Here is a 26,503-nt window from a genome sequence, read left to right as displayed (position 1 = left end):
TCAGATTACATTAGATAGAAATGCATGGTCTCAATAATGTCCTGAAGATTAAAACTTCAAACAATCTGGTTTAGTTCAGACAATTGCCAGAGCAAGGGGAAGAACCGGACTGGGGAATGAATTTTGTCAGAAGTGTAAGTAATGTCTTCTCAATATTAAGCTGGAAAAAAAATTAATAACCTAAAGACATTTGGAAATGATACCTGAATCCAGCCCTAACCAGTCATAATGTTTCTAGCATCTTGATATCCAACAATAGCACCCAATTCCATTAAATCACATTAAATGTACTCCATAAATATTACTTATTTACATACAGCAATTTTCTTCATCCATTTTCTGAAGCAAGCAGCTCCTTTCTTATCATAAATAGGCCAACAATCCCTTGAGGAAATAAAACAAATGTGTTTTAGATAGATCATTGTTAAACCAGATTTACATACAGCAATTTTCTTCATCCATTTTCTGAAGCAAGCAGCTCCTTTCTTATCATAAATAGGCCAACAATCCCTTGAGGAAATAAAACAAATGTGTTTTAGATAGATCATTGTTAAACCAGATTTAATTAAAAACACAGAATTTCTAATTATCACCAAGCTCTGGAAATTACAGTTAAAACAATCAGTTCTGGCATTATTTAGGGAAGGAAAAACATGTTGATATTTGCACTAATTTAAAAAAAAACTTGAAATTCAATGGACAAGAGCAAAGATTGGAGAGGAAGTAGTAAATTATGCATGACTGTCAACCAAAAACATTTTCACTCAGCGGGTAGCCCATATCCAGAGCAAGTTGCCAGAGAAAGCTATAGCAGTGGGCACAATTAGGTTGTTTTAAGGACTTTTGGATCAATATACATATTGAAAGCAATTAGAAGGATATTGACTACATGCATGTAAACAGAACTAGCTCAGAAAGCGATTATTCAGCATGGACAAGTTGGGCTGAAGAGGCCTGTTCCATGCAGTATAATTCTATGATGTTAAATCTGAATTTTGTGAACCATGATTCTGTCAAGAAAATTTTGTGAACTTTTAACAAATCCATTAAACAAGTAGAGTATATTTTATATCTCCCTTCATCTACTTGCAAAATAACAGTTCAAAATTGCATCCAGTGCATGAAAAGCATCTCAGCCCTACAACCTGAATTAAACCATAATCAATTACTGTTTGCCTCAAGGAATTCAGACAGAAAGCTACCCATTATATATTAACCCAATTATTCTCATCTTTATTTTAAAACATAGCTTAATAAATAATACAACCTAATACAAATTAAAGTGCCCAACTTACCTGAAGACAAAATTTGCACGAGTTTGATCCAATTGCAAGAATAAATAGTGTACAACAGTTTGGAAGGCTTCCACATTTGGCTTGTCAAACATATCCCTGTTTGAAGAAATAAGCAGATAAATTTTCAGTGGAACTGATATTAAAGCCAAGTAAAAGTGCCTCAGATTTTTGACAACCTCTTTGAAATCTCCATAGTATCAGTATAGTTCTGGGGTTAGATAGTGCAGCTTCAAGTGGAAGCACAGTTGGGTTTGGGATAATATTAGGTTTGGAGGGTTCACAGAGATGAGTCTGGACATAAGCATTACATTCAAAAGGTGTCTTTTCTGAACACAAAGGAGACGAACAGGGGAAGATGGAAAACCATACATTTCTACCAAATAAATATATAGACATTCACATTGGACCCAGGTTGGACTCCAATACCAGTCTCTGCCTATCTTCTACACCAGGGATTTCCAACCTTTTTGTTCCTCTTGGGCATTTTTATTGGTTCCCGTGTACCCTTAAAAATTAAGGATAAAAAAAAACACGACATTGTGTAATCTGACTGCAGATTACAACACTATGTATTGTACAGTCAGTAGTGGTTATTCTCTCAGACCCAATGTACCCCTGAAAAGTGCAAATGTACCACTGGGGGGGAACAAGTACCCCAGGTTGGGAACCCCTATTCTACACAGTACAGACCAAACTATAACAGTGCAAGCAGGAACATCAGGTACAGGGACTCCAATACCAGTGGCTGCTTACCCTACCACACTTTCCTGAACGTGTACACACTTCACAATCAGGGACTTTCAAGCTCCGACCTATTGCAGTACTATGGCTCAACTCGGTGTAGTGCATACTTTACATGACTCCTCCAGCAATGTTCATAGTAGTAACCTGGCATGGAGCAATGTCCGGGACTTGGACCAAGAGGCAGAGAGAAAGAAATGTTGCATGCATTGATGTTTATACAGTCCTGAGCTGGGCATCTGGCCAAAGATGACAATGAACCATTTAAATGAGCCAGCGGTAAGGTGTGCATTAATGGGTGGCTTGGGTCCAACCTTGAACGGCAGGTGATGCAACTTCAGAATCAGTTTCAGCCAGGGAGGTTATGTAATCCTCCACAATCCACAATGTACCAGACTGGGAGGTCACTTGTTCCTCTACAGACTGTTGCCTGGCCATAGCCACAGTTCATATTTCCTTTAGGGGAAGGATAGAGCTGACACAGGAACCATATTACATAGGTTGTATGAAGTTCTGTCCAGAGTATCAGCAGTGAGGGTCCAAATTATGAAGCAAAAAAATCTTTAAAAAGCCAATATTCTCAATATTACAGAACCAAGTGAATAATGGCACTGTCAACAAGAACAGTGAAATCTGTGGCTGAAAGATTGTTGAGGGACAAATGCGTTTCAGTTCAAGGCAATGGCATCAACAGAAAAACATTGGGAAATTATAATCCAAAAGCCAAGTTAGCAATCAAGACATGGAGGACAAATTCAGAGCATAAAACATGCTTTTTGAGAAAAGTAAATTAACTATTTTAGATCTAGTATTGAACAATGAAGACAGACTAATGAATAATCCAGTAAAATAGAGTTTGGCATCAACATTGAATCAGTACTGATAAAGACTCAAGACTGTAAATATTTTTCCTCATCTTAAAAGTGCAAACCATTATTTTTAAACAGTGATGTTTTGTTTCCCCACAAGACTAAATCTCCCTGCATCCACCCATTAGGTTGTCTCTCCTAAACCACAACATTTACAAGTCCATGCTTTCTGTTCCTGGTTTAGTCTCAAACTTTCTCAGAAATGCTAAAGGCATTAACAGAAATTCCTTAAACAAGGCCAAAGCTGTGTACAATGTAATGGAATATATATATTTGTAAAATTAGAGTAGGTTATCTACATACACACATTTTAAAACAGATCTTATTTGAAATACTGAAGAGTTCATATTCAGTGGACTTTACAGAAACTATGGAGAATGCTATGCACATTTCACAAGTAGTTGCTAATTGAAATGAAGTCATAAAATGAATAGAACATTGTTTTGGACTGGAGACACTCTGGCTGTTTGCAAGTATCTTTAGTTGCTCACAGAAAGGTCACACCTAGGTTTTGTTTACCTAAAAACAACAGATGGGAGCAGAAGGATAACTCCTGTGGTTTGCTGAAGAAGGTGGGGGGGGGGGGGGTTTGTGTCAAGTGAGAGAGTCCCATGGGCTTTTTCTAGCAGTCTCAATTGGGGGGAGAGAGAGAGAGAGAGAGAGAGAGAGAGGGGTGGAACAAACTCTCTCAGCCAGTGTGTGTGTGACACTGAAAGACAGCTAAACGAACAGTGCAAGCCAGGAAGCTTGTTAGAACTGAAACAGAAAGCTCCAGAGCGGCGGATGGCTGGAAGTGCTATGTGTCTGATGTTTCTCTTGGAATAAGAAAGGAACTCTGTGGTAGCCTGAAAGAAAAAGGTTATCATCTGGAGAACCCTGATGGAGCAAGTTTCATCAGCAAGACATTGAGGTGACTAATGGTGGTACCCCAGTTGTGGAAATCCTGGAACAACAAATCTCTCTCTGTGCAAACCCTACAAGAACCTTCCTGAGCGGTAAACATTTACCTTTTGAGCACCAAAGCCTGGTGAACTTTATACATATTAAATTCTGTGCACAGTATAAGAATTGCCTGCAACCAGAGAACTTGGAAGAGGGAGAAGTGAGATTGAACTGTGAACCAAAGAACTTTTCTTAACTTTACACACACATCAAACACATGAGCTTAGAATTAGAAGGGGGTTAATTAAATTAATAGAGACAAGTTAAAGTTTGATTCCGTTTTCATGTTTAAAAATAATTAAGAACAACTTTTGTTTAAGTAACCATTTGTCGTGGTGAATATCTATTGCTGCTGGGTTTTGGGCTCATATCAACAACTCTCCTAAGAAGATGTCATTAATACTATTTGAGGAAAAGTATACTTGAATTTCAGGACATTGAGCTGGCATTAAGCCAATTGGCTGCTGGGCAACAGTGATCCTCACCCTAAAAGTTTGTGACACCTTCTCTACTTACAGTGGACATTAAAATTTACCACAAAAATACTTCAAACAATGCAAAACCCTCCAAATACATCTGAAAGACCAGCCAACCAATGTTAGTGCTCTCTCCCAGGCCATCATTTCAAATATTGAGGGCCCAGTTGCATTTTTGGAAACATCAGGCATCATTCCCATGTCCAACATTCTAATCTAAACTGTCATTGGAAGATAGGGGAAAAGATACAAGGATGTTCTCAAATACTCCTTGAAGAAATGCAACATTCTTCATGACTCCTTTGAATTTCTCATCTATTGAAGCCATGCATCAAGAGTATAAAATGGCTGTGCATAAGTGATGGAAGTAATGCATCTCCTCAAGCTACACACATGCTCAGGCAGTAATTAATTGCTTCTGGGGTTCCCACATTGATCTCATTAGCTGCCTGAGAATCCACAAAAACAGGATTGAAAGCCATTCTCATCATGATCTCCTTAATTTTATATTTAATTCCCTGTTGCTGGCTGTACCAGCATACTAGCTTTCTGCGGATCATGAACTAGGGCATGCAAATCTCTTGACGTTTAACAATACAGTATATACTTTTATTTTTGCTGGAAGCATCACCATCTTGATGTTTTCCTGCATTATACTTCATTCCCGAGATTTTTATCCACTCATGTATATTGCTTTGCAGCATATTCATATCCTCTTCACAACTTGATCTTCTACCCTACTGTTATCAGCAAATCCAGCAACCTGACATCAAGATGACACACAAGTGCTGGAGAAACTCAGCAGGTCAAGCTGCATCAACAGGAAATAAAAAGTAGTTGATACTTCATACCTGAGCCTTTCATCAGGAGTGTCAAACGCAGTTGCAGCATGAATAGAAATCTTAGCAAGAATGAACAGTTGTTTTTTGGATGGCAAGGGGGGTGGGAAGGAGAATGGAAAGGACAGTGTACAGTTGCATTTCCCCAAATTGCCCTTGCAGCTCGTCAGTTTTACAGCACCCAAGTTAATCTCATTTGTCTACATTCAGCCTGAAACCTTCGAAATCTTTCCCATTCATGTACAAGTCCAAGTGTGTTTAAACATTGTAATTGTTCTTGCCTCCACCAACTAGTTCCTCTGGCAACTATTTCCACATACCTACCACTGTCAATGTGATAAGGTTGCCCCTGATGTTCCTTTTCAATTTTTCTCTTCTCAGATTATGCCAATAAATTTCAGATTGCCCTACCCTGGATAAATCTCTAAGACTACATCTTACCAACGTCCCTCTTCATCTTGTACACTTCTACAAGAATATCTCTGTCTCCTACACTCTAGAGAGAAAAGTTCCTGCCTATCCTGGGCTTCGAGACGCGATGGTGGGACTCGTTAGATGTGAAACCGGGCTTCGATTCACTCACACGCCAAAGATGGTGCGGTTCGCCGTCCGCTGGTCATCCCCGATGGGCGTGAAGCCCAAAGCCAGCAGCGCCTTCCATAGGCATGCCTTCCGCCAGCCCCCCGCCATCCGCGGCCTTCAAAGCCAGGCCGCTACGCTGCACTACGTCCCGGTAGATCCAACCCGCCTCTCGCCGTCCTGGAGTTGAGTTTAATCCGGTCCAGCTCACTCTTTTCTATCCTAATCAACTTCCGTTCACTTGCCCGCCCATTACAATTCCCCTTCTGTTGTATCCTCGTCAAGCGGCGCCAATATGCCGCGGGAAGCGAATAACCCGTCTGATTGGTGGGAGGCGAATGGCCCGTCTGATTGGTGGGAGGCGGATGGCCCGTCTGATTGGTGGGAGGCGAATGGCCCGTCTGATTGGAGGCTGGCGAATGGCCAGTCTGATTGGTGGGAGGCGAATGGCCCGTCTGATTGGAGGCTGGCGAATGGCCCGTCTGATTGGTGGGAGGCGAATGGCCCGTCTGATTGGTGGGAGGCGAATGGCCCGTCTGATTGGTGGGAGGCGAATGGCCCGTCTGATTGGCGGGAGGCGAATGGCCCGTCTGATTGGAGGTTGGCGAATGGCCCGTCTGATTGGAGACTGGTAGAAAGAGCGCGTTTTTTTATCCTCCTCCTACCTCCCCACCCAACCTGGGTAACTTTTCCCTGTACTTTCACAGCGTGTTTGGCAGGAAAATTAAAAAAAAAAGGCATGGTGAAAGATTTGTGAGTCCTACTAGTATTAACAAAAGGTAAGTACGATACACTCAAGTACTGTAATTAGAAAACCTAGCAGAATTGAGGCAGTCTGCAGGACGGAAACAGGCCCGGCTTGTCCATGTCGAACAATGTGCCCTCCTGCTATAACCCCGCATTGGGCCTCCATCCACGTAATTATCCAAGTATTCTTTCGAGGAAACTAACATACAAGCCTCTGCCACTTTAGCAGTTTGTTCGAAAGAACAATACCCATTCCTTCTAAGTCTCCAGCCCCCGCCCCCAGCCAGTTATTCCCTCTCGTCTTTGATTCTTCTACTTCGGGAAACACAAGTGTTACTATTCACCTTATCTGTCTGTGCCCCTCAAAGATCCCCTCTCAACCAATGGGCTTCGGAAAACACGCCGAGAATTTTCAGTTTCTCAGGATAATTCAACTTCCCCTATCGTGGCAGCAATTTTGTAAACCTCTTCTGTGCCCTTTCCAATTTTATATAATGCTTTGTGCTAAGTATCCAAAACTGTATCCAATAATCCAAGTATGGCATCACCAATGTGTTGTATAATATCAACACAAAGTATCGACACCCTGAATGATAAAGCAAGTGTCCCAAATGCACTCTTCCCAACTCATCTTTAAAGAGCTATGCACCGTGCACCAAAGATTTCTCTAGTGCATATCACTTTTTAGAGCATTGCCATTAACAGATTAAGTTCTGGAAACAGAAATTCTGGAGAAGCAAAGCAGCTCTTGCAGCTTCCATAGAAGGTAATGATATATAACCAATGTTTCATACCAGAACCCTTCTTCAAGATATAAGTAAAAAGCAGGCTGGTCAGAAGGATAGGAGCACAGACCAATAAACAAAACAGGAGAGGAAAAGTAAGAATTGATTGGGAGAGGGAATGGCTCTGAATGCAGATCTGGGAGAAAGGAGAGAGGCAAAGCTAGAGAGGAGAACTATGGATGGAGGAGGAGGGAGTTGTTGGAAACCAAAAAAGTCAATGTTAATGCCATCCAGTTGGCAGGACTATGAGGTGTTGTTCTTCCAATTTGCAGACTTTCCCAACCTAGCAGTGCATGAGACCATGGATAGACAAGTCAGCAAGGGAATAAGGCAAGGAATTGAAATGGGTGGCCACCGGGAGATCACAGTTTTTGTGGCAGGCAGAACCAAGGTGCTTTACAAAGCAATGTCTGCGTACAGACTCTCCAATGTAGAGGAGACCACAATGGGAGCATTCGATACTGTACAGATACTCTACAGATTCACAAGCAGGTTGCTTCACTTGGAAGGACTGTTTGGAGCCCAAAATGGTGATGGAACTAGGCAAATGGTGGGGAGAGAGGAATGAACAAGAGAGTCAAGGAGGGTGTGGACACTGCAGAAGACAGAGAGGGGAGGAGAGTGGAAGATGGTTACATATATGGTGGGATATGCAGTACATGGCAGAAATAGCGGATATATTGGATGTGGAGGAGTTGTAGGTGAGGATAAGGTGAATCCTGTCCTTGTAGTGGGTGGGGGTGGAGGAGCCAGGGAAGATGTAGCAGTTGATGATAGTGTCAGCAGATTTTAGTGTTTCACAGCAGAGTAAGTCCTGCTCTGGTTCGATTTACCCAAACACAGCACCTTGCACTTCTCCAAATTGAACTGAATCTGCCATTCCTTAGCTCAGTTCCCATCTGATCTAAGCCATCTTAAAACTTCTTTTAGCCCAGACTTATTTTTCTCTTCACTATGTGCTCCACTCCTTATACTCAAGAGATTTCCTTTACCCTGTCAACTTGTATCTGAATATATGGCTCTGTTTTCTTTCTGACCTGTCCTTCTATAACACATTTTAACCAGCAGTAAGTCTTACAACACTCAGCTTCTTTAAATTTTCCTCCTCAATCCATTTGAGAAAGACTCGTATTTATTTGGTTACATATGCAATAAACCACAATCAAACTTATTAAACATGATTTATTTTTAATGAACCATTTTGACTCTGCCTATGTTATGCCTTTTTAAATCCTCTCAACACTTCCTTACTGATGGATTTCTGCATTTCCTGACAGCTTTTGTTATACAGTATTGCAATGTTTATGCTTTACTCATTTCATGTAAAAGAATAATAACTGCAATTTTAAAAGTTTCATGAAGTTAGTAAGAAATGTGATTGGCTGCACAAATAGGTAATTGACCCGGGACATGTAATTATGTTCAGAGCTTTTTGTTTATCAGTAACTGCAAAATAGGTAGGATGTCCCCCAAAAAGAGTGGGCCAAGAACAAAGACTATTTTTTCTCACTGTATTTTTTTGGGGGTGGGGGGGGGGGGAAATCAGAATTAAAGTAAGGAAAGAAAGGCTTAAATTAAAACATTATTCATCGAGTCAACAATGCAATAAAACATTGATAATCCAGTTTTCTTTTGTTCAGAAGTTCATAGTTTGGCAGTTTGTTCATCATATCGTGTTTCCTGCTCTCTTGAATACACCTGAATCTTGGATCCTGCACTTCCTTCTGAATGGAAAGAGACTGAAAATAAATGGTTCAAAAAGATCTGGCCAACTTTTGCTCCTATTGTCTTGTCCTATCAAGAGAGGATAAACAGTTTAAGCCTCTATACTTTGGATTTTAGAAGAATGGGGGGTGGGGGATGATTTTACTAAAATATCACAAGAAAGAACTAAGAAGGCATGGCAGGGCAAATGTTGAGATGTTTATTACTAATTTCTTTTCTTTGGCTTGGCTTCGCGGACGAAGATTTATGGAGGGGGTAAAAAGTCCACGTCAGCTGCAGGCTCGTTTGTGGCTGACGAGTCCGATGCGGGACAGGCAGACTCGGTTGCAGCGGTTGCAGGGGAAAATTGGTTGGTTGGGGTTGGGTGTTGGGATTTTCCTCCTTTGCCTTTTGTCAGTGAGGTGGGCTCTGCGGTCTTCTTCAAAGGAGGTTGCTGCCCGCCAAACTGTGAGGCGCCAAGATGCACGGTTTGAGGCGTTATCAGCCCACTGGCGGTGGTCAATGTGGCAGGCACCAAGAGATTTCTTTAGGCAGTCCTTGTACCTTTTGTTTGGTGCACCTCTGTCACGGTGGCCAGTGGAGAGCTCGCCATATAACACGATCTTGGGAAGGCGATGGTCCTCCATTCTGGAGACGTGACCCATCCAGCGCAGCTGGATCTTCAGCAGCGTGGACTCGATGCTGTCGACCTCTGCCATCTCGAGTACTTCGACGTTAGGGATGAAAGCGCTCCAATGGATGTTGAGGATTATTACTAATAGAAGTTTAGTATCATCCGGTCCCTGGCCAAAGCTACGAAGATCCAATTGTCCTCATTGATGACACTTGTCTCAAAGTTGCTAACAAGTTTTGATATCCGGGCAGCATAATAACATCCTCAGCTTCTCTAGATGTAGAGATTGAGTCAAAAATCAGAAAGGCCTGCTTTGCCTTTGGTCAGCTGAAAGATCGGGTTTGGGCACAGAACATAAGTTGGCCACCAAGTGCAAGGGCCATTGTCATATCAGCCTTGCTATATGGATGTGAAACGTGGACCCCATTATCAAAATCACTTGCGTCAGCTTGACCAACTGCAGCAGCATCACCTACGTTCTTTGATGACAATCACCTGGTAAGACAAGGTCTCCAACATTGAGGTCCTTTCTCGAGCCAGAATGCCAGTAGTTTCAACCTTGGTCATGTCAGCCCAACTGTGCTGGGCAGGACATGTTATCAGAATGCCTGATGGAAGACTGCTCAAGGACATCTTGTATGGCTGACTGTCCAGTGGTACCCGAAAACGAGGGGGCAAGCGACTATGGTACAAGGATGTTCTGCACAGGAGCCTCAAGAAGCTCAAAGTGGGAAAATCTGGCTTAAGATCGTTCGCAGTGGAGGGATGCTGCTGAGAAAAAGATCAAAGAGGGAACAGAGGAAAAGCACAGGAAGAGCCACAACAGAGCTTCTGCCCCTACTGCCCCTCCAAGATGTACATATCAAACCCTGCAAACTGACTGAAAGGGACCATCGTCATCCTATGGGGTGGATAGTCAGAAGAAGACTAATGGGAGAGACTCAAATTAGATCACATAATTACAAAATATGGAACTGATTATTTAAAAGTAAGGTACAGTTACATTTCATCCTACAAAGGGCAGTGGAATTCTATAATATTCTGCAAGTATATAGAGTGGAATTGGATACATTTTTGAAAGATCAGGGGTGTGGGAAACCACTATTTGTATATTTAACTGTTTGGCCTCACCCATGGCTGACTGTACCTGTGGCTCCTCCCACAGACTTCTGAATAAAGGTGACTGTTCCAGAGCCCCTCCCCAGTTCAGGACAGTCAACCATCCTCCATTCTATTGTGAATAAAAGCCTATCAGTTTTACATAACTTAAAGTCTTTTGGAGTTATTGATGATGCATCAAGAGGATTGAGAACTGTGGGGATATGGCACTGAAGAGGAGTTGAAGCCCTGGTAGATCAACATTATCATACTGAATAGTGGGACTGATTTGAGTGGTTCCTTTTGTAACAGAGTATATAGATATGTTTTTGGGAGATAAATTGGGAAAGGTTTGTTAGAGTAGGTCACATAGAAACATTTTAAAACAGATCTTATTTCAAATACTGGAGCTAACAGCTTTTGCAAGAGCTTTTGAGAGTGTCCAAGAGACTTCACTAATGAATTGTTGTTTACAAAAGGCAACAGATGAAAGATCTTGTCAGAGCTGCAGACAGTTTGAAGGAGAACTTTCTGTTCTAAGAGGGTCATGAGGTTTTGCAAACAGCCTTTTTCTCAGAGAGAGAGAATTGAGTTCTCCAGTGCTACAGTTAGCAGCAGCAGCTGGAACTGGAACAGGACAAGCTGGCAAGCTTGTGGAAAGCCTCATTTGGAATAAGGCCTGGTCAAGGCCCTTGTGGTTTATGCAAGAGGAGAGGACTGGCTGTTTAATGTTTCACTTGGAATAAGATAAACAAAAAGGAGCTCCGTGGTGACCTGAAAGAAAGGGGCTATCATCTGGAGAACCCTGAAGGGGCAAGTTTCGTCAGCAAGACACTGAAGTGGCTGATGGAAGTACATCAGTTGTGGATGTCCTGGAACAACAAAACTCTCTCTGAAAACTGGCAAGAACCTTCCTGAGCAGTAACCATTTATCTTTCAAGCACCAAAGCCTGGTAATCTTTATAAATGTTAAATTCTGTGCACTGTATAAGAATTACCTGCAACCAGTGAACTTGGAGGAATGAGAAGTGAGATTGGACTGTGAACCAAAGAACATTTCTGAACTTACATACATGTGAACTTAGAATTAGAAGGGGGTTGAGTTAGGTTAGTTAAGTTAAAGTGTGATTTTGTTTTCACATTTAAAGATAATTAAAAGCAACTTTTGTTTAAGTAACCATTTGTCTTGGTGAATATCTATTGCTGTTGGTTTTATGGGTCCTCTGGGCTTGTAACACTTTTATCTTTTGTCCTTGTGTTGAAATTCATAGGGATCATATTTCCTGCACTCCTTTAAAACTGGATTCTGTTTCCCACACTCCTTTTAAATGCACTGGGACTCTGTTTCCGACACTCCCTTTAAATTCACCAAGTTTGCTGAAAAAAATTATTGTTTGATATGCTGGGAAAACTGTGAGGTAGGAAAGTCTAGGGAGCAGTTACTGTAAGGACATTGAATGGAAGACGCGGGGCTGCAGGGAAAACTGGGAATCAGCCACAGAGGTCAAGGAGGTGTGATGGAGAATCAACTCCCACAAGGGGACAAGCCCCAGTGTCTTCTGATGCTTTGAATGAGGACCAGGATTGAAAAGATGGAGTGGAGAGTTTAAGATCAACATCCAGTGGCAGCCAAGGTAGCTACATTGGAGAAGAAAGCAGGATCCTTGACCACTCTCTGCTTCTGAAGTGACTTTATTTCTTTTCTTTTTTTACTTTCTTTCAAAGTGGCATTGGAATGTGTTGACCCTGCAAGCCTATGAAGGACACACAAAGAGTTTTTCACTCATAGTACATGTGACAATAATAAATAAATATAAATCTATCCAAAAAATAAATTAAAAGTATGGTGGGATGTTAATTGAAATGACATTCAAACATTCAATAGTTTTGTAAACCGGTGAGTTTGGCACCATCAACACCTTGACTACTGGATTAACACATCTTTAGTGCATACTCTTATCCTCACAGTGGATGTTGGTCTTGATCATAAAAGTGGTCACAAATTTGTAACATTCTCCTCCATTAGGGGTACTTAATACAAATTTAGTCAGCATTTAGCCAAGATCAGCCAACACTGACAGTGGATATGGGACCACAACCTTTCTTGTTCGTAGTCAGAGTTGTTCAGCACAGAAAAGATTTCTTCCACCACCCATGTCAACGTTTTTTCTCCATCTAAGCTTAACCTAATATGACCACGTCCTTCTGTCCTTTGAATGAATAAAGGAAGATGAAAGGACTCTGGCTCAGATAGCATCCATGGAAAGAAATGGTCAGTCAACATTTGATGACAGATGACATAACAGTAATTGGCCCCTTCAGCAGCAAAGATGATCTACAGAGAAGAGGTAGAAAATCTCTTTATATGGTGCAAGAGTAGCAACCTTAGTCCTAATGTGGACAAAATTAAGGCGATGACTGTGGACTTGGAATTTATTTAACTAGTGACCTATCGTGGACTCTTAACATCTCATTTGTCTTAAAGGAGCACCAGCGACTGCATTTCCTGAGACAACTGAAATGGGCAAGGCTACCAGCTACCATTAGGTCAACCTTCTTTAGGAGCCCTATCAAGAGCGTCCTGGCCAGCTACATCACATTGTACTAGAGTTGCAACAGAGAAATGGATTGGAGGTCAATCCACAGGACCATGGAGTGGCAGAGAGGATCACTGGAGTCTCCCTACACCCCATTGACATGCTCTATCGGGATCATTGAAGAAGCGTGCAAAGTTGCTGAAGGTCCCTTCCACCCTGCACACAGCATCTTTCAGCTACTCCAGTCAGGGCAGAGATACAGGAGTATCAGAGCCAGCCCCATTAGGCAGAGGAACAGCTTCTTCCCAGGGACAGTGAGAATGCTGAACGACCAAAGGCACAGCTCATGGTAACCATATTTATGAAACAATATGTATTGATTTGTTTCTACGAATCCTTGTCCTGCATTTGTATTGTTTCTCTGTACTTGTGCTGCCTGCATGTTTTGCACCGAGGACCGGAGAATACTGTTGCGTCGAGCTTGCAATCGATGCCAGTCAACTACTTGAAGAGGTCCTGGCGCGAATCTTTGACCGCCCCAATGCTGCATTCCCCATTGTGTCCCTCCAGCTTCCGCAGGTGCTCTTCCTTGCACTTGCACCTTGCCCGTGGCGACGTCGGTCAGCTGGCGCGCATGACGTCATGCCGGGCGGAGTTTGCGCGGCGGTCGGGCGGTAGCGGGGCTGGTCAGGTCGGTCCGGGAAGCGTTTGTCGGTGGAGCCACGTTTGATCTTTGCTTTTGAATGAAGTCCATATTTAAGTCTTTTGTCTCGGGAAGTCTGGGGAGTTAATAAGCCACACTGACGTTTTAATTAAAGGTTTGAACTTTGCTTTCTTCTAGAGAGGGCGGCAGTCTCGATGGCCGTGGAAATGTCTCAGGTACGTTTCTTTATAGACTCTACTTGGGTCTAGTGAGCACCACTTTCCAAGTTACTGATACTGTTCGGTTACTATTACCAGGCCAATTTTGTGCCCTAACATTTGGCGCCAGGTCTTTAAACTACATTGCTTCATGCCCACAGAGCTCTTTTAACAAGCATAATTGTGAATTGTAGATAATGAGTGAAATAACACGAAGACGCAGTGTTAATGTTGGCAAGGGGCTTTAAGTTTCATTAAACCCAAGTAGTAGGAGTGTCACCACTCCAGGTGCTTCTCCATCTGATCCTAGTCCACTGACGAATCTAGCATGGTCAAGGGCTTTCTGGGACCCACTCCGGGGGTTTTTTTCTGGCCACTTGTCACATTTTTGGATTGGCCTGCAAGTCGTTTGAGCTGTGTCTAAGAATGATTACTTTTTAAACTTGTTCCTGAAAGCAGTCTAATGATAATGACTGCTTTGGACCATGAAACTGTAATACGAAGGCAATATTTATTGCAGCATAGTGCTGGGGTGGGATGTGTCTAAAGGAAAAATGTTTTGTTCTGAATTTGCTTTGTCTTCTTACTAGAACGTGGTTGTTCGAGTGGCCCACTTGCCACTTTTCACTGCTGCTTACAATATGGTAAATGCTGCCTATAGAAGGACAAAGATAAATCACCCCTATCTGAGATCCTTGTGTGAAGCAACAGAGAAAGGTGTGGTGGCCATTACAGCTGTAGCTGTCACCAGTGCTATGCCAATTCTCCAGAAGCTGGAACCACAAAGTAAGAATTGGGAATCCTTTGGTTGTTGATTCAGATTTGTGATGGTTATTGTCTAACTGGAATGTAATTGAATTAAACATCTAGTTCACAAAATGGCATGTACCAGAATTGAAGCTGTTATTGAAAAACATTCAATATGAGTTATAACTATTACTGTATTTTTGTGGTAAGTAGAATATTTATTAATACTGTGTGATTGTAGTATTACTTCTGTCCTTGGCTGTGTTACACGGTGCTGTAAGAGTTATGCAATAAAGCAAATGATCTAAGAACTGCTTACCTTTTGCCTAGTTGAAAAATGATAGCTACAGTTCCACTTTGCCCTGTCACATTCTAGTTTATAATAATTGGATGCACTTATGCTTTAAGGCCTCGTTTTGTGCCTAATTTCAACAGCCGATTTTGATTTCTTAATGTTAAAACTGTTCTAAATGTTTAGGACTTTTTTGAACCAAGACTAGAAACAAATACTTTTTTTTTAGAACCATTAGCCCTATCATGTCTGCCACCAAGAGGAGCAAGAGTAATAGCTCAAGAAATACCCCTACTAAAGCCTGCTTCCAGGTCTCTCAATATCCTAACTTAGAAATGCATTGCACATAATTCATTTTTGCTGAAACAAGCTCCTTACCTAACAATGTTACGAGAATATCTGCAGGCTGCAATTCTTGTTTATAGCAATAGGGGCAGATATTGGTAGCCATGCCAATATCAGCAAGAACCCATTCCGTGAATGATGGTGATAACGGAATCAAAAATTCTGGTTCGATCCTGACTTCTGCTGCAGTCTATGTGGTGCTTGCCTGTTTTCCCCCCCAAATGCTCCAGTTTTCTCCCAGATCCCAAAGATGTGCTGGCTGGTGGCTATCTAAATTACACCTAAACTCAATGGTTGGCAGGAGAGTTATGGATGGGAGGAGTTGATGGGTATATGCTAAAGGAAAGATATTGTTAAAATGGAGAAGATGAAGAGAAGATTTTTACAAGGATGTTACCAGGACTTGCAGGTCTGAGCAAAGGGAGCGATAGAACAGGCTTTATTCCTTGCAGTAGGGGGGTGAGAGATGATTTCATAGAGAAGATTAGATGGGTGAAAGCACAGAGTAGAAGGATCAAGAACCAGAGGAGACACTACCTTCATGGAACAGGTACAGGAACACAAAAACCAGGACCGCTAGGCTGCAAAACAGCTTCTTCCCGTAGGCAGTAAGTCTGTTGAAACATCCTTGAAATCTGTAAATTATTCATATATATTTATTTGGGATCACTATGTATAGATGTTGTTAGTGTGTAGGGTGTACTGTATCTCAATGTGTGTGCATTATAGTCTGGAGATATGCTGTTTTGTCGGGTTTTATATGTACAACCAGATGACAATAAATGAACTTGAGATGAGGGGAGAGAGAGTTGATAGGAACTAGAGGGGTAACCTTTTACACAGAGAATGATGGGTATAGGGAACAAACTATCAAAGGAGTTAGTTGAGGCAGGTACTATTTGCAGCATTTCAGAAATATTTAGATGGGTATTGTAATGGATTATAAATATTTGGGATTTTGGTAAGATTAGTGGGTTACATACATACACACATTTTAAAACAGATCTTATTTGAAAGACTGAAGAATTCATATTCAATAACATTGCAAAATATCTGGAGAATGTGATGCACATTTCACAAGTAGGTGCTAATTGAACTGATGTCATAAAATGAATGGACTGGAGACAAACTGGCTACAAGTAACTTTTTGCAATGTGCTCACAGAAAGGTCACTCCTGGGTTTTTATCTTAGACAACATCTAAGGAGAAGAATTCCTGTTGTTTGCTGGAGAAGGTGGGGGTTTTGTTGCAAGTGAGAGAGTCACATGGGCTTTCTGCCAGTCTCAGATGAAAAGAGAGGGAGAGAAAACGAGCCCTTTCAGCTCGTGTGTGTGACACTGAAAAGAGACTCAATAGTCACGGCTGAAACTAGCCTGTTTGGTTGGAAACAGAAAGTTCCAAAGCAGTGGATGGCTGGAAGTGCTATCTGTCTGATATTTCTCTTGGAATAAGAGGAACAGAATAGAACTCTGTGGTGATAGCCTGAAGAAAGAGGTTACCATCTGGAAACCCCTGATGGGGCAAGATTCATCAGCGAGACATTGAGGTGACTAATGATGGTATCTCAGTTGTGGAAATCCTGGAGCAACAAATCTCTCTCTGCAAACCCTACAAGAACCTTCCTGAGTGGTAAACATTTACCTTTCAAGCACCAAGCCTGGTAAACTTTATACATGTTAAATTCTGTGCACAGTATAAGAATTGCCTGCATCCAGAGAACTTGGAAGAAGGAAAAGTGAGATTGAACTGTGAACCAAAGAACTTTTCTTAAATTTACACACAGATTACATACACATTTGGGTTAGTTAAGTATAGAGATAAGTTAAAGTTTGATTCTGTTTTCATGTTTAAAGTTGATTAAAAATAACATTTGTTTTAAAAACCACTTGTCTTGGTGAATGTCTATTGCTGCTGGGTGTTGGGGTCCTTTGGGCTCGTAACATTTTGTAGCCAATCAATTGAAACAAGGCTTAAAGCTGCATATTATAAATGTGCCCCACTCCTCAGGTTCAACATGGACAGGACAAAATCCTTGTCTAACTAGGTTTCTCAAAATATTGTACGTTTCAATACCTCTAAAATGTTAGGTTAGGGAATGAGTAAAGGACCAACCTGCTAAACTTTTCCTTGTAAAGAAAGCTGGACGTTAACTACTCTGAGCTGCCTCCAATGCAAATTCATGGGTTCCCTGTCTGTGTTTGAAATGACCTATCTTGAGGTAATACAATTCCCACAAAAAATAAATGTTTCATGGTATTAATTAATTAATTAATTAATTAATGGACAGCATATATTCCATTCATTTAATTATATGTAATATTAGGGTGAGTATTCAGTGAAATGAAAGAAAGAACAAGTGGACAAGGATCTGGAAGATGAAATACAATGTGAATAATGTGAGATCACCCACTTTTCATGAAAATTGAATTTTGAAAGATTGCATCGCGTTGTGAAAAGAGTGTTTGTGCATGAATTGCAAAAAGGTGGGTTTGCAAGTGCAACAGATAATCAAAAGGGGAAATAGGATATGAATTAATGGGTGATTCTCTGGTTGGGAATCGGTGATGAGTGATGTGCCACAGGAACTGATGCTGGGCCCACAACTGTTCACTATAGACATAAATGATTTGGAAGAGGAGACTGAGTGTAACACATCTAGGTTTGTGAAGTTAAATTGAGTGCAAAATCAAATTGTGTTGAGTATGTAGAGAATCTGCAGAGCGTTCATAGATAGGTTATGAGAATTGGCAAGTTTCTGACAGATGGAGTACACTTTTGGTAAATGTGGGGTCATTCACCTTGAAAGGAAAAATAAGATTGGGTTATTACTTAAATGGTGAAAGATTGCAGCATGCTGTTGGGCAGTGACTTGGGAGTGCTTGGATTTGAATCACAAAAGATTATTTTGCAGGAGTAGGGGTTCATCAAAAAGGGAAATGGAATGTTGGTCTTTATTGCTGGAGGGATTGAATTTGAGAGCAAGGATTACTGGTGAGGTTGTACTGACGGTATTGCATGCAGCTCTGGTCTGCAGACTGAAGAAAAAATGTTCTGGCTTTGGAGGCAGTACTCAAGAGGTTCACCAGGTTGATTCCAAAGATGAGGTTAACTGATGAGGAGAGATTGAGTTGCCTGGGATTATACTCACTGGAATTTGGGACAAAGAGAGGGAGGTTCTGCTTTTCACAGAGTAGTAAATCTGTGGAATTCTGACTAAGGAAAGAGAGGCAACTTCGTTAAATATATTTAAGACACAGATAGTTGTATAGTTGGAAAATTAAAGCATAAAGGGAAAAGGTAGGTTGAGCAGCAGGATCCATGGCCAAATCACCCATGTTCTTATTAAGTGGTGGAGCAAGCTTAATAGGCCAGATGGCCTCCTGCTGTTTCTTGTGTTCTTAATCAATTTGCCCAATCCCTACTGATACATGTGTAGTAATTTGCGACAGGAAAACTATTTCCAAGTACAGGAGCCAATGCTCTATGAATTGTAATCCACTATCTGGACAAATAATTTGTAAAATCAGATGTAAAAATTATTTAGTGATGGAATTGGAGCCTTTCAAAGATTTTGAATACATTAGATTATTTTCACCTATATTTGTTGGAAATTCTTCAGTTGACAAATTTGAATGTTAGAAAATCTAATTTGTACTCTGATTTGTAGTTACGTTTGCAAATGACTATGCCTGCAAAGGATTAGACAGAATGGAAGAGAAACTGCCTTTCCTTCTCCTCCCCACAAACCAGGTATTAACTTCTTTAATTATTGTGAAGCAACGAGTTAATTTCCAGTGGTTCTCATTCACTAGTTTAAATTCAAAATGTTAATTGTAGTGAATTAGTGGAATTTATTTGTATTTCTCTTGTGTTACGCTGATTCTGATTGGAAAATTTGCTGACCCACTTGTTAACCAATAATTAAACCATAATTAAACATAGAAACATAGAAGATAGGAGCAGGAGTAGGTCATTCGAGCCTGCTCCGCCATTCAACGAGATCATGGCTGATCTTAAAGTTCAGTACCCCGTCCCCACCTTCTCTCCGTAACCTTTAATACCCTTATACTGAAGAAATAGATCTAATTCCCTCTTAAATATATTTAATGAACCTGACTCTACTGCCCTCGGTGGCAATGAATTCCACAGATTCACCACCCTCTGAGTAAAGAAATTCCTCCTCATCTTGGTCCTAAATGGTTTGCCTATTATCCTCAAACCATGGCCCCGGGTTCTGGATTTTCCCATCATTGGAAACATCCCATCTGCATCCATTCTGTCCAGTCCTGCCAGAATTTTATATGTCTCTATGAGATCCCCTCTCAATCTTCTAAACTCCAGCGAGTACAATCCCAATTTGCGCAATCTTTCCTCATAGGTCATTCCTGCCATTCCAGGTATCAGCCTGGTGAATCGCCTCTGCACTCCCTCCATTGCAAGAACATCCTTCCTCAGATAAGGTGACTAAAACTGCACACAATACTCCAGGTGTGGTCTCACCAAGGCCCTGTACAGCTGCAGTAAGGTATCCTTGTTCCTATACTCAAACCCTCTTGATATGAAGGCCAACATACCATTTGCCTTTTTAACCGCCTGCTGTACCTGCATGCTTGCCTTCAGAGACTGATGTACAAGTACCCCTAGATCTCTCTGCACTTCCCCATCTCTTAATCTATTGCCATTCAAATAGTAATCTGCCCTCCGGTTTGTATTACCGAAGTGGATAACCTCACATTTATCCACATTGTAGTGCATTTGCCATGTATCTGCCCAGTCCCTCAATTTATCCAAATCACACTGGAGCTTCCTGACCCCCTCTTCCGTGCACACAACCCCTCCTAGCTTAGTGTCATCTGCAAATTTGGAGATATTCCATCCAATCCCCTCATCCAGATCATTAATGTAAATTGTGAACAGCTGGGGTCCCAATACAGATCCCTGTGGTACCCCACTGGTTACCACCTGCCACTCAGAAAACGAGCCATTTATTCCAACTCTCTGTCTTCTACCTGCTATATATTGAAGAACAAAATGCAAATCCACATTTTTTTAATTCTTAATTTTTTTGACTGATACCCAATAAATGTTGCTCCAAAGTCAGCTAATGCAGCAGCTGAAAATGTGAAAGGGTCTTTTTACTGTTCATTTTTTTATGAACTTGTACAAAGTACAATTGTTTTGAAGGTTATTAAACTCAATTTTATCTATGTTTTACACAAGTATGAACTATATATATTTAAAAATTAGGTTGCCATGCAGAGTGAGATTAAAGTATAGAATCCTGGTTTCAAATAATATTCATCAGGGGAGGCTTATATAACAGAAGCTATGTAGTACATGAAGAATAACAGATAAACAAAAACACTAAGTACTAATAATCTAAAGTAAAACACAAAAGTACTCAGTTTTGACATTCTGAAAGAGCTATCAATCACTCTCTTAAAACCCTCAATGACTTGGCCTCCATGGCTGCCAATAAATTCCACATATTCACCACCCTCTGGCTAAAGAAATTCCTCCACTTCTCTGTTCTAAGCGAACACCCTTCCATCCTGAAGTTGTGCCCGCTTGTCCTAGACTCTCTATGGGGAAACAACCTTTTTACATCTACACTGTCCATGCCTTTTACCATTTTAAATGTTTCAATGAGAATTTCCTCATTCTCCTAAATTCCTAGTGCAGGCCATGAGCCATCAAACGCGGCACAGTTGGTGTGGTGGTTCGTGCAATGCCTTAACAACGCTAGCAATCGTCACCAGGCTTCACATCCTGTGCTGTCTGTAAGGAGTTTGTACGTTCTCCTCGTGTCTGCATGGGTTTCCTCCAGATTATTAGTTTTCCTCCCACTGTTCAAAATGTACCGGGGGTGTAGTTTAATTGGACGTAATTGGATGGCACAGGGTCATGGGCCAAAATGGCCTGTTGCCATGCTGTATGTGTAAATTTAAAATTTAAATTTAAAAAATATTATAACCCTTTTATTCCTGGAATCATCCTTTTGAACTTCCTTCTGAACCCTCTTTAGAATGTCAGCGCATCTTTTTTTGAAATGAGGAACCCAAAACTACTCACGATACTCTGAGTGAGGTCTTAACAGTACCTTATAAAGCCTCAAAATCAATCCCTGTTCTTGTACTCTATTCCTTTTGAAATGAATGCCAACATTGCATTTGCCTTCTTCACTGCCGAATTAACCATCAGTGTATCCTGCACAAGGATTCCCAGGCCCCTTTGCATCTGGGTGCTTTCAATTTTCTCCCTATTTAGAAAATAGTCTGCCCATTTATTTCTTCTGCCATATATTTTCCAACATTATATTTCATTTGCCACTTCTCTGTCCTAATCTGTCCAAGTCCTCACTCAACACTACCTGCTCCCCCACCTACCTTCATATCATCTGCATACTTGGTCATATTTCCATAATCTAAATCATTTATATACATCATAAAAAGAAGCAGCAAGAACCCCTGTGGAATACCACTAGCAACTGGCAGCCAACCAGAGTATGATCCCTGTATTCTGACTCTCTGCTTTCTGTCAGTCAGTCAATGCTCTACCCATGCTAGTATGTTTTCTGTTGTACCATGAGCCTCTTGTTAAGAAGCCTTGTATGCAGCACCTTGTCAAAGGCCTTCTGAAAATCTAAATACACAACATCTCCCTTTATCCAGCCTGTTTAGCACTTCAAAGAATTCCAACAGGTTTGTCAAGCAAGATTATCCCTGAGGAAAATATGCTGGCTTTGGCCCAACTTGTCATGTTCCTCCAACTACTCTGTAACCTCATGCTTGGCAATTGACTTCAATATCTTCCCAACCACTGAGGTTAGGCTAACTGGTCTATAATTTCCTTTCTGCTGCATCCCTTCTTTTTTGAATAGTGTAATCTGTATTTTGAACCATTTGAATTGCTTGTGTTTTCTTCATTTTGTTATCAGATTATTGCTAATGCCAAGGATGTGGTTGCTACCAAAGTGTCTGGGGTCAAGGACACTTTTGCAAACAAAATTTCTGATGCAGTGGACAAGACAAAAGAAACTGTCCATGAAAGTGTGGAAATGAGCATGGCTATAGTGAACAGCAGTGTGAACCATGTGCTTCAGTTGCATGTGGCTAAGGTACTGAACAATGGGTTTAATTCTGCCTTGACCAGTTCTGAAGTGCTTGTGGACCACTACCTTCCACTGACAGGAAATGAACAAGGTGAGAAACTGCATGTTGTCTCCAAGTAGAATGTTGCATATGATTTCCAAATTTACCTTGAGTTTCCAAATGATTTCTAAATCCATATGATTTTCAAATTTACCTTGAGTTTGCGTTTTGATCCAGAACGTTGTGTTTTGATCTCTTTCTGAAAGTTGCCAGGAAGTTTGTTTTTGGGTGCTAGGATATAAACTGATGGGTAACTTGAGATGGTCTTTGAATGAGATTGTCAGTTGTGTGCTGCATTAAGTTGTAATCAAATACTAACTGTAGTCTGTTTTGCAATTGCAGCAAAGGAGGGTAAGAGTAATGATTCTGAAGCACTGCTGCCAAGTTATTATACAAGATTGGAGTCACTTTCTAGTAAAGTATGCCAGCGAACTTATGAACAAGCCATGATTGCAATCATTAATGCTAAACAACAAACTACAGAAGTGATTTCTCAGCTCCACCATAACTTTGATCTTGTAAGTACACACAATGTATTATTTTCTCATCCTTTTTAGCTGATTGTTATTTCTCCAGTTAATGTATTGATTTCCAGGTCTTTTTAGGAATTGAAACTTCCATGACAAAATGCCGAACTACTTGTGTGAATTTGTTTCTCTCTTGATTAATGTATAGAATGTCCCCTTCCAGCTGTTAAAAATTAATTTGTGTCTTGCTTTAAATTTTTGTGCTCTCAGCTTTATGCTAAGGGGCTATACCAAAGTGGACAAACTTGATTTGGACCCAGATTGAAAAGGGCAGACATCTGCAGGTAGATCCATACACTCGATGAAACTATCCTTTTGTCTTCTAGATTGAGTATGTCAGGGAACACAGTACCCTGTTTGGTTGCAGCTGAACCTTCCCTGTTCTTAAATTTAATCCCTCTAGCAATGCAGGCCAACATTCCATTTGTCTTAATTATCTGTTGCATCTGTAAATCAACCTTTTGCAGTTTGTGTATAAGTACTCCCAAGTCCCTCTGCACAAATGTATTCTTAAAGATAAATAAAGCTGGTTTAACATTGGCAGGAAGTGAAAATCAGATGGAGCCAAACAGTTCCCAGTTCATCTAGATTTGCAATGTTCTAAAATAAATAAGGTCAAGCGCCCTTGGCTCTGAAAGTAACTTTAAGATTCAGTCTCCAGTTCCTCTATCAATGTGGTGGCAGAGAAAAGTATGTAAACTCAAAATATGGCCTAATCAGCAATGATGTACATGATTAAAGTACACAGTGAAACAGAATAAACAGATTGTGATTGGATGTTAGAAGTCTTTATGGGAGTATGTAAGGATTTTTTCCAAAGAAGGAATTGCAGCAGCTGATAGCTGGACAGGGCAAAATACAAACCGTATCATTTTTGTGGTACAAGATAGCAGAGATTAAAGGTTGTGTTTAAACATGTATGACATCATTAGGTTTGAGTTCTTCATATTGAATATTTGGAGCTCTCGCAACTATGTAAAGTTTCCTTTTATACCTAGAAAGATTGAGTTAGCTAGGTGGCCAAAATGAATTCATTTAAATCAAGGATATTGAAAACATTTGTTGCATCTTATGTGTTTAAAAACTGTATTTTACAGCAAATTGACTCCCCTACAATGGCTATTGCACAGAATCTGAGTCAACAATTGCAGACTGGCTGTGTCATGCTTGTAAGCAGCATTTGGAGTTTACCACAAAATATTCAAAAGCAAGTTCAGTGCATAACACCATCACCTATGGAAAAGTATATGATGTCAAAAACTTCTTTCAAAGAACTTCCTGATCAGATCTACTCCACGAGCAAAGATCAACTGACTAAAATGAAAGAGTTGCTGGATGGACTAATGGATTATCTAGTCAACAACACTCCCCTGAATTGGATGGTAGGTCCCTTTTACCCACAGCTGACTGGATCACAGCACTCTGATCAGGAAGTGGAGGCTGAGATCATGGAGGAGGAACAATCTGAGCAGAAACACAGTTGTGATGATTGAGCATTTTTCCCCCCAATACCATGCAGAACCTTGTGACTGCATTCATTTTTTCCAAGTAACAATTGGCATATGATGTAATACTAATGAATATTTGTGGTGTATCTCTTGCTTTGAACAAGATTTTAAATTTTGATTTTATACACTTAATAAATTCTTAGCAGACTTCGGTGTTTATTTTTAATATGTTGTCCTTTATGAAAAATCATGACTTTTAAATTTAGACATACAACACAGTAACAGGCCTTTTTGGCCACAAGCCTGTGCGGCCCAATCACACCCAATTGATATACGACCTTGGTATGTTTTGAACAGTGGGAGAAAACCAGAGCCCTTGGGGAAAACTCACACAGATGCCAGGAGAACAAACAAACTCCTTACAGACTGCAGGATTCAAACCATGGTCCCTGTAATAGCATTATGTTAACTGTGCCACCCCAAAAATTAATCTGACAATTCAGCACAGAGTAACTGTAATTTAATGGCATTGCTATTAAATATGGACTGAAGACTATATTCTAAACAATCTGAAGGTAGTTTTAGAATGCTTGCCATGAAATGCAGAGTAAATAAATGGCCTCCAACTGAATTCATTTAGTAAAATTTGTGATCAGCCATGTTTTTATACTGGTAATTGATCATATTAACTGCTTCTCAAGTTATCCTTGATTTTGTTGCCTCTGGAGTTTTTTAATGTTCAAAAATTATTTGCCTATTCTTTTGAATATCCCAAAATGTATTTAATACAGGTTTACGGGGTTTTAATTGTCCAGCTCAGGACAAACTCTCTTTGTCTGCATGCTTGGATCTGTGGGGCTGGGCTAGTTGACAATGCAAACCGTCAGATGCAATCTTAGAAATACTCAGAGGTTTTTATCATTTTTTTTTGACCTGTTGCTCAGCAATATTCCATTAAACAAGGTCAATTTTGAGGAATTGCAGCCAACAAAACCAGGTGAATTTAAACGTATCAAGGAAATTGTGTTTCAGGAGAGGGATGGGATCCAGAGTCCCAGTGAGTGAATGAGAAACGGGAATGTGGCCATATGCAAAATCATGAATTCTTGAAAGGCTCCAACTAATGGTAAGTGTGGAGAAAAGATAGAAGTTTAAAGGCCTGTTAGCCTAACATCTGAATTTGGAAAACACTGGAAATTTAAAAGCAAATAATTGGGATGGCAGAATTCTTAGAAAATATCAAGCAAATGCAATATAATTTTATGAACAAGAAATTGAAGTGGACATTAATTTGAGTTCTTTGTGGATTCAAGAAGCAGGATGGATGAAGAGGAAGCCATTAATGTGCATGTGCACTTGAAAGTACCTCTTGCAGGGTTTTGAACCAAAATGTTGAACTTTCCTTTGGGTCCAGACTTTAATTGACCCACTGAATTCCTCCAGCAGTTTTTTAAATCTCCCATTGATGACCTTGGAGATTTTCCCAAACCTACAAATTGCAGATGGCTCCTTCCACCCTTGCCCTCTCCCCTCCCCCGCCAACAACATAACCCTTCCCTGGAACACTCCACCTCTTTTCATCCTTACATTTACAATTTAGGAAGTGCACCATTCCCTTTGCCATTTTGTCCTTCTAAGCTTCAATTTACAATCTTATCCTTAATCTTTTAAGAATGACACAAAATGCCAGTTGCTGCGATGAAGCCCATTCTTTGTCTCGTTTCCCTGTAACCTTGCAATTTAATTTCTCTCACATGCCAACCATTCCTTTGCCTCCACAGATTCTGCTTGACAGACAGACATATGCTCACACAGACACTAACCACTGCATTTTAATGTTATTGTGCATGAGTGAGGATTTTTAAAATTTACATATCCAGCACGGT

General features: G+C 40.7%; 2 protein-coding genes across 2 annotated transcripts in view; one reads left to right on the top strand and one right to left on the bottom strand.

Annotated features, from left to right (window-relative positions):
• Positions 1 to 6,070, bottom strand: part of haus6 (HAUS augmin-like complex, subunit 6) — a 47,853-nt gene extending 41,783 nt beyond the window's left edge. Inside the window, exons 1-3 of the mRNA XM_069924089.1 lie at positions 5,746 to 6,070; positions 1,296 to 1,391; positions 318 to 510 (exon numbers count right to left, since the gene is read on the bottom strand). Of these exons, the coding sequence (XP_069780190.1) occupies positions 318 to 510; positions 1,296 to 1,391; positions 5,746 to 5,852 (396 nt within the window). The 5' untranslated portion in view covers positions 5,853 to 6,070. The remainder of the gene's footprint in view (positions 1 to 317; positions 511 to 1,295; positions 1,392 to 5,745) is intronic.
• A 7,806-nt stretch (positions 6,071 to 13,876) lies between these two features.
• LOC138757166 (perilipin-2-like) lies at positions 13,877 to 24,825 on the top strand. Its single transcript, XM_069924070.1, has 7 exons — positions 13,877 to 13,937; positions 14,088 to 14,125; positions 14,698 to 14,893; positions 19,159 to 19,241; positions 22,429 to 22,693; positions 22,985 to 23,160; positions 24,267 to 24,825. The coding sequence occupies exons 2-7, from the start codon at positions 14,105 to 14,107 to the stop codon at positions 24,660 to 24,662; spliced, it is 1,137 nt and encodes a 378-aa protein (XP_069780171.1). The 5' UTR covers positions 13,877 to 13,937; positions 14,088 to 14,104; the 3' UTR covers positions 24,663 to 24,825.
• Positions 24,826 to 26,503: the final 1,678 nt, after the last annotated feature.

Source organism: Narcine bancroftii, chromosome 1 (genome assembly GCF_036971445.1).
Source record: "Narcine bancroftii isolate sNarBan1 chromosome 1, sNarBan1.hap1, whole genome shotgun sequence".
Taxonomy (NCBI): Eukaryota; Metazoa; Chordata; class Chondrichthyes; order Torpediniformes; family Narcinidae; genus Narcine; species Narcine bancroftii.
This window is presented reverse-complemented; position numbering and strand designations above follow the sequence as displayed.

What these genes read in the sequence shown, in the direction of transcription:
- LOC138757166 (XM_069924070.1), top strand. Translation starts at nt 14,105, where the DNA reads ATGGCCGTGGAAATGTCTCAG. An exon ending in TTCTCCTCCCCACAAACCAG is followed by an intron (nt 19,242 to 22,428) that starts GTATTAACTTCT and finishes TTTTGTTATCAG; the next exon opens with ATTATTGCTAATGCCAAGGA. An exon ending in ACTGACAGGAAATGAACAAG is followed by an intron (nt 22,694 to 22,984) that starts GTGAGAAACTGC and finishes TTGCAATTGCAG; the next exon opens with CAAAGGAGGGTAAGAGTAAT.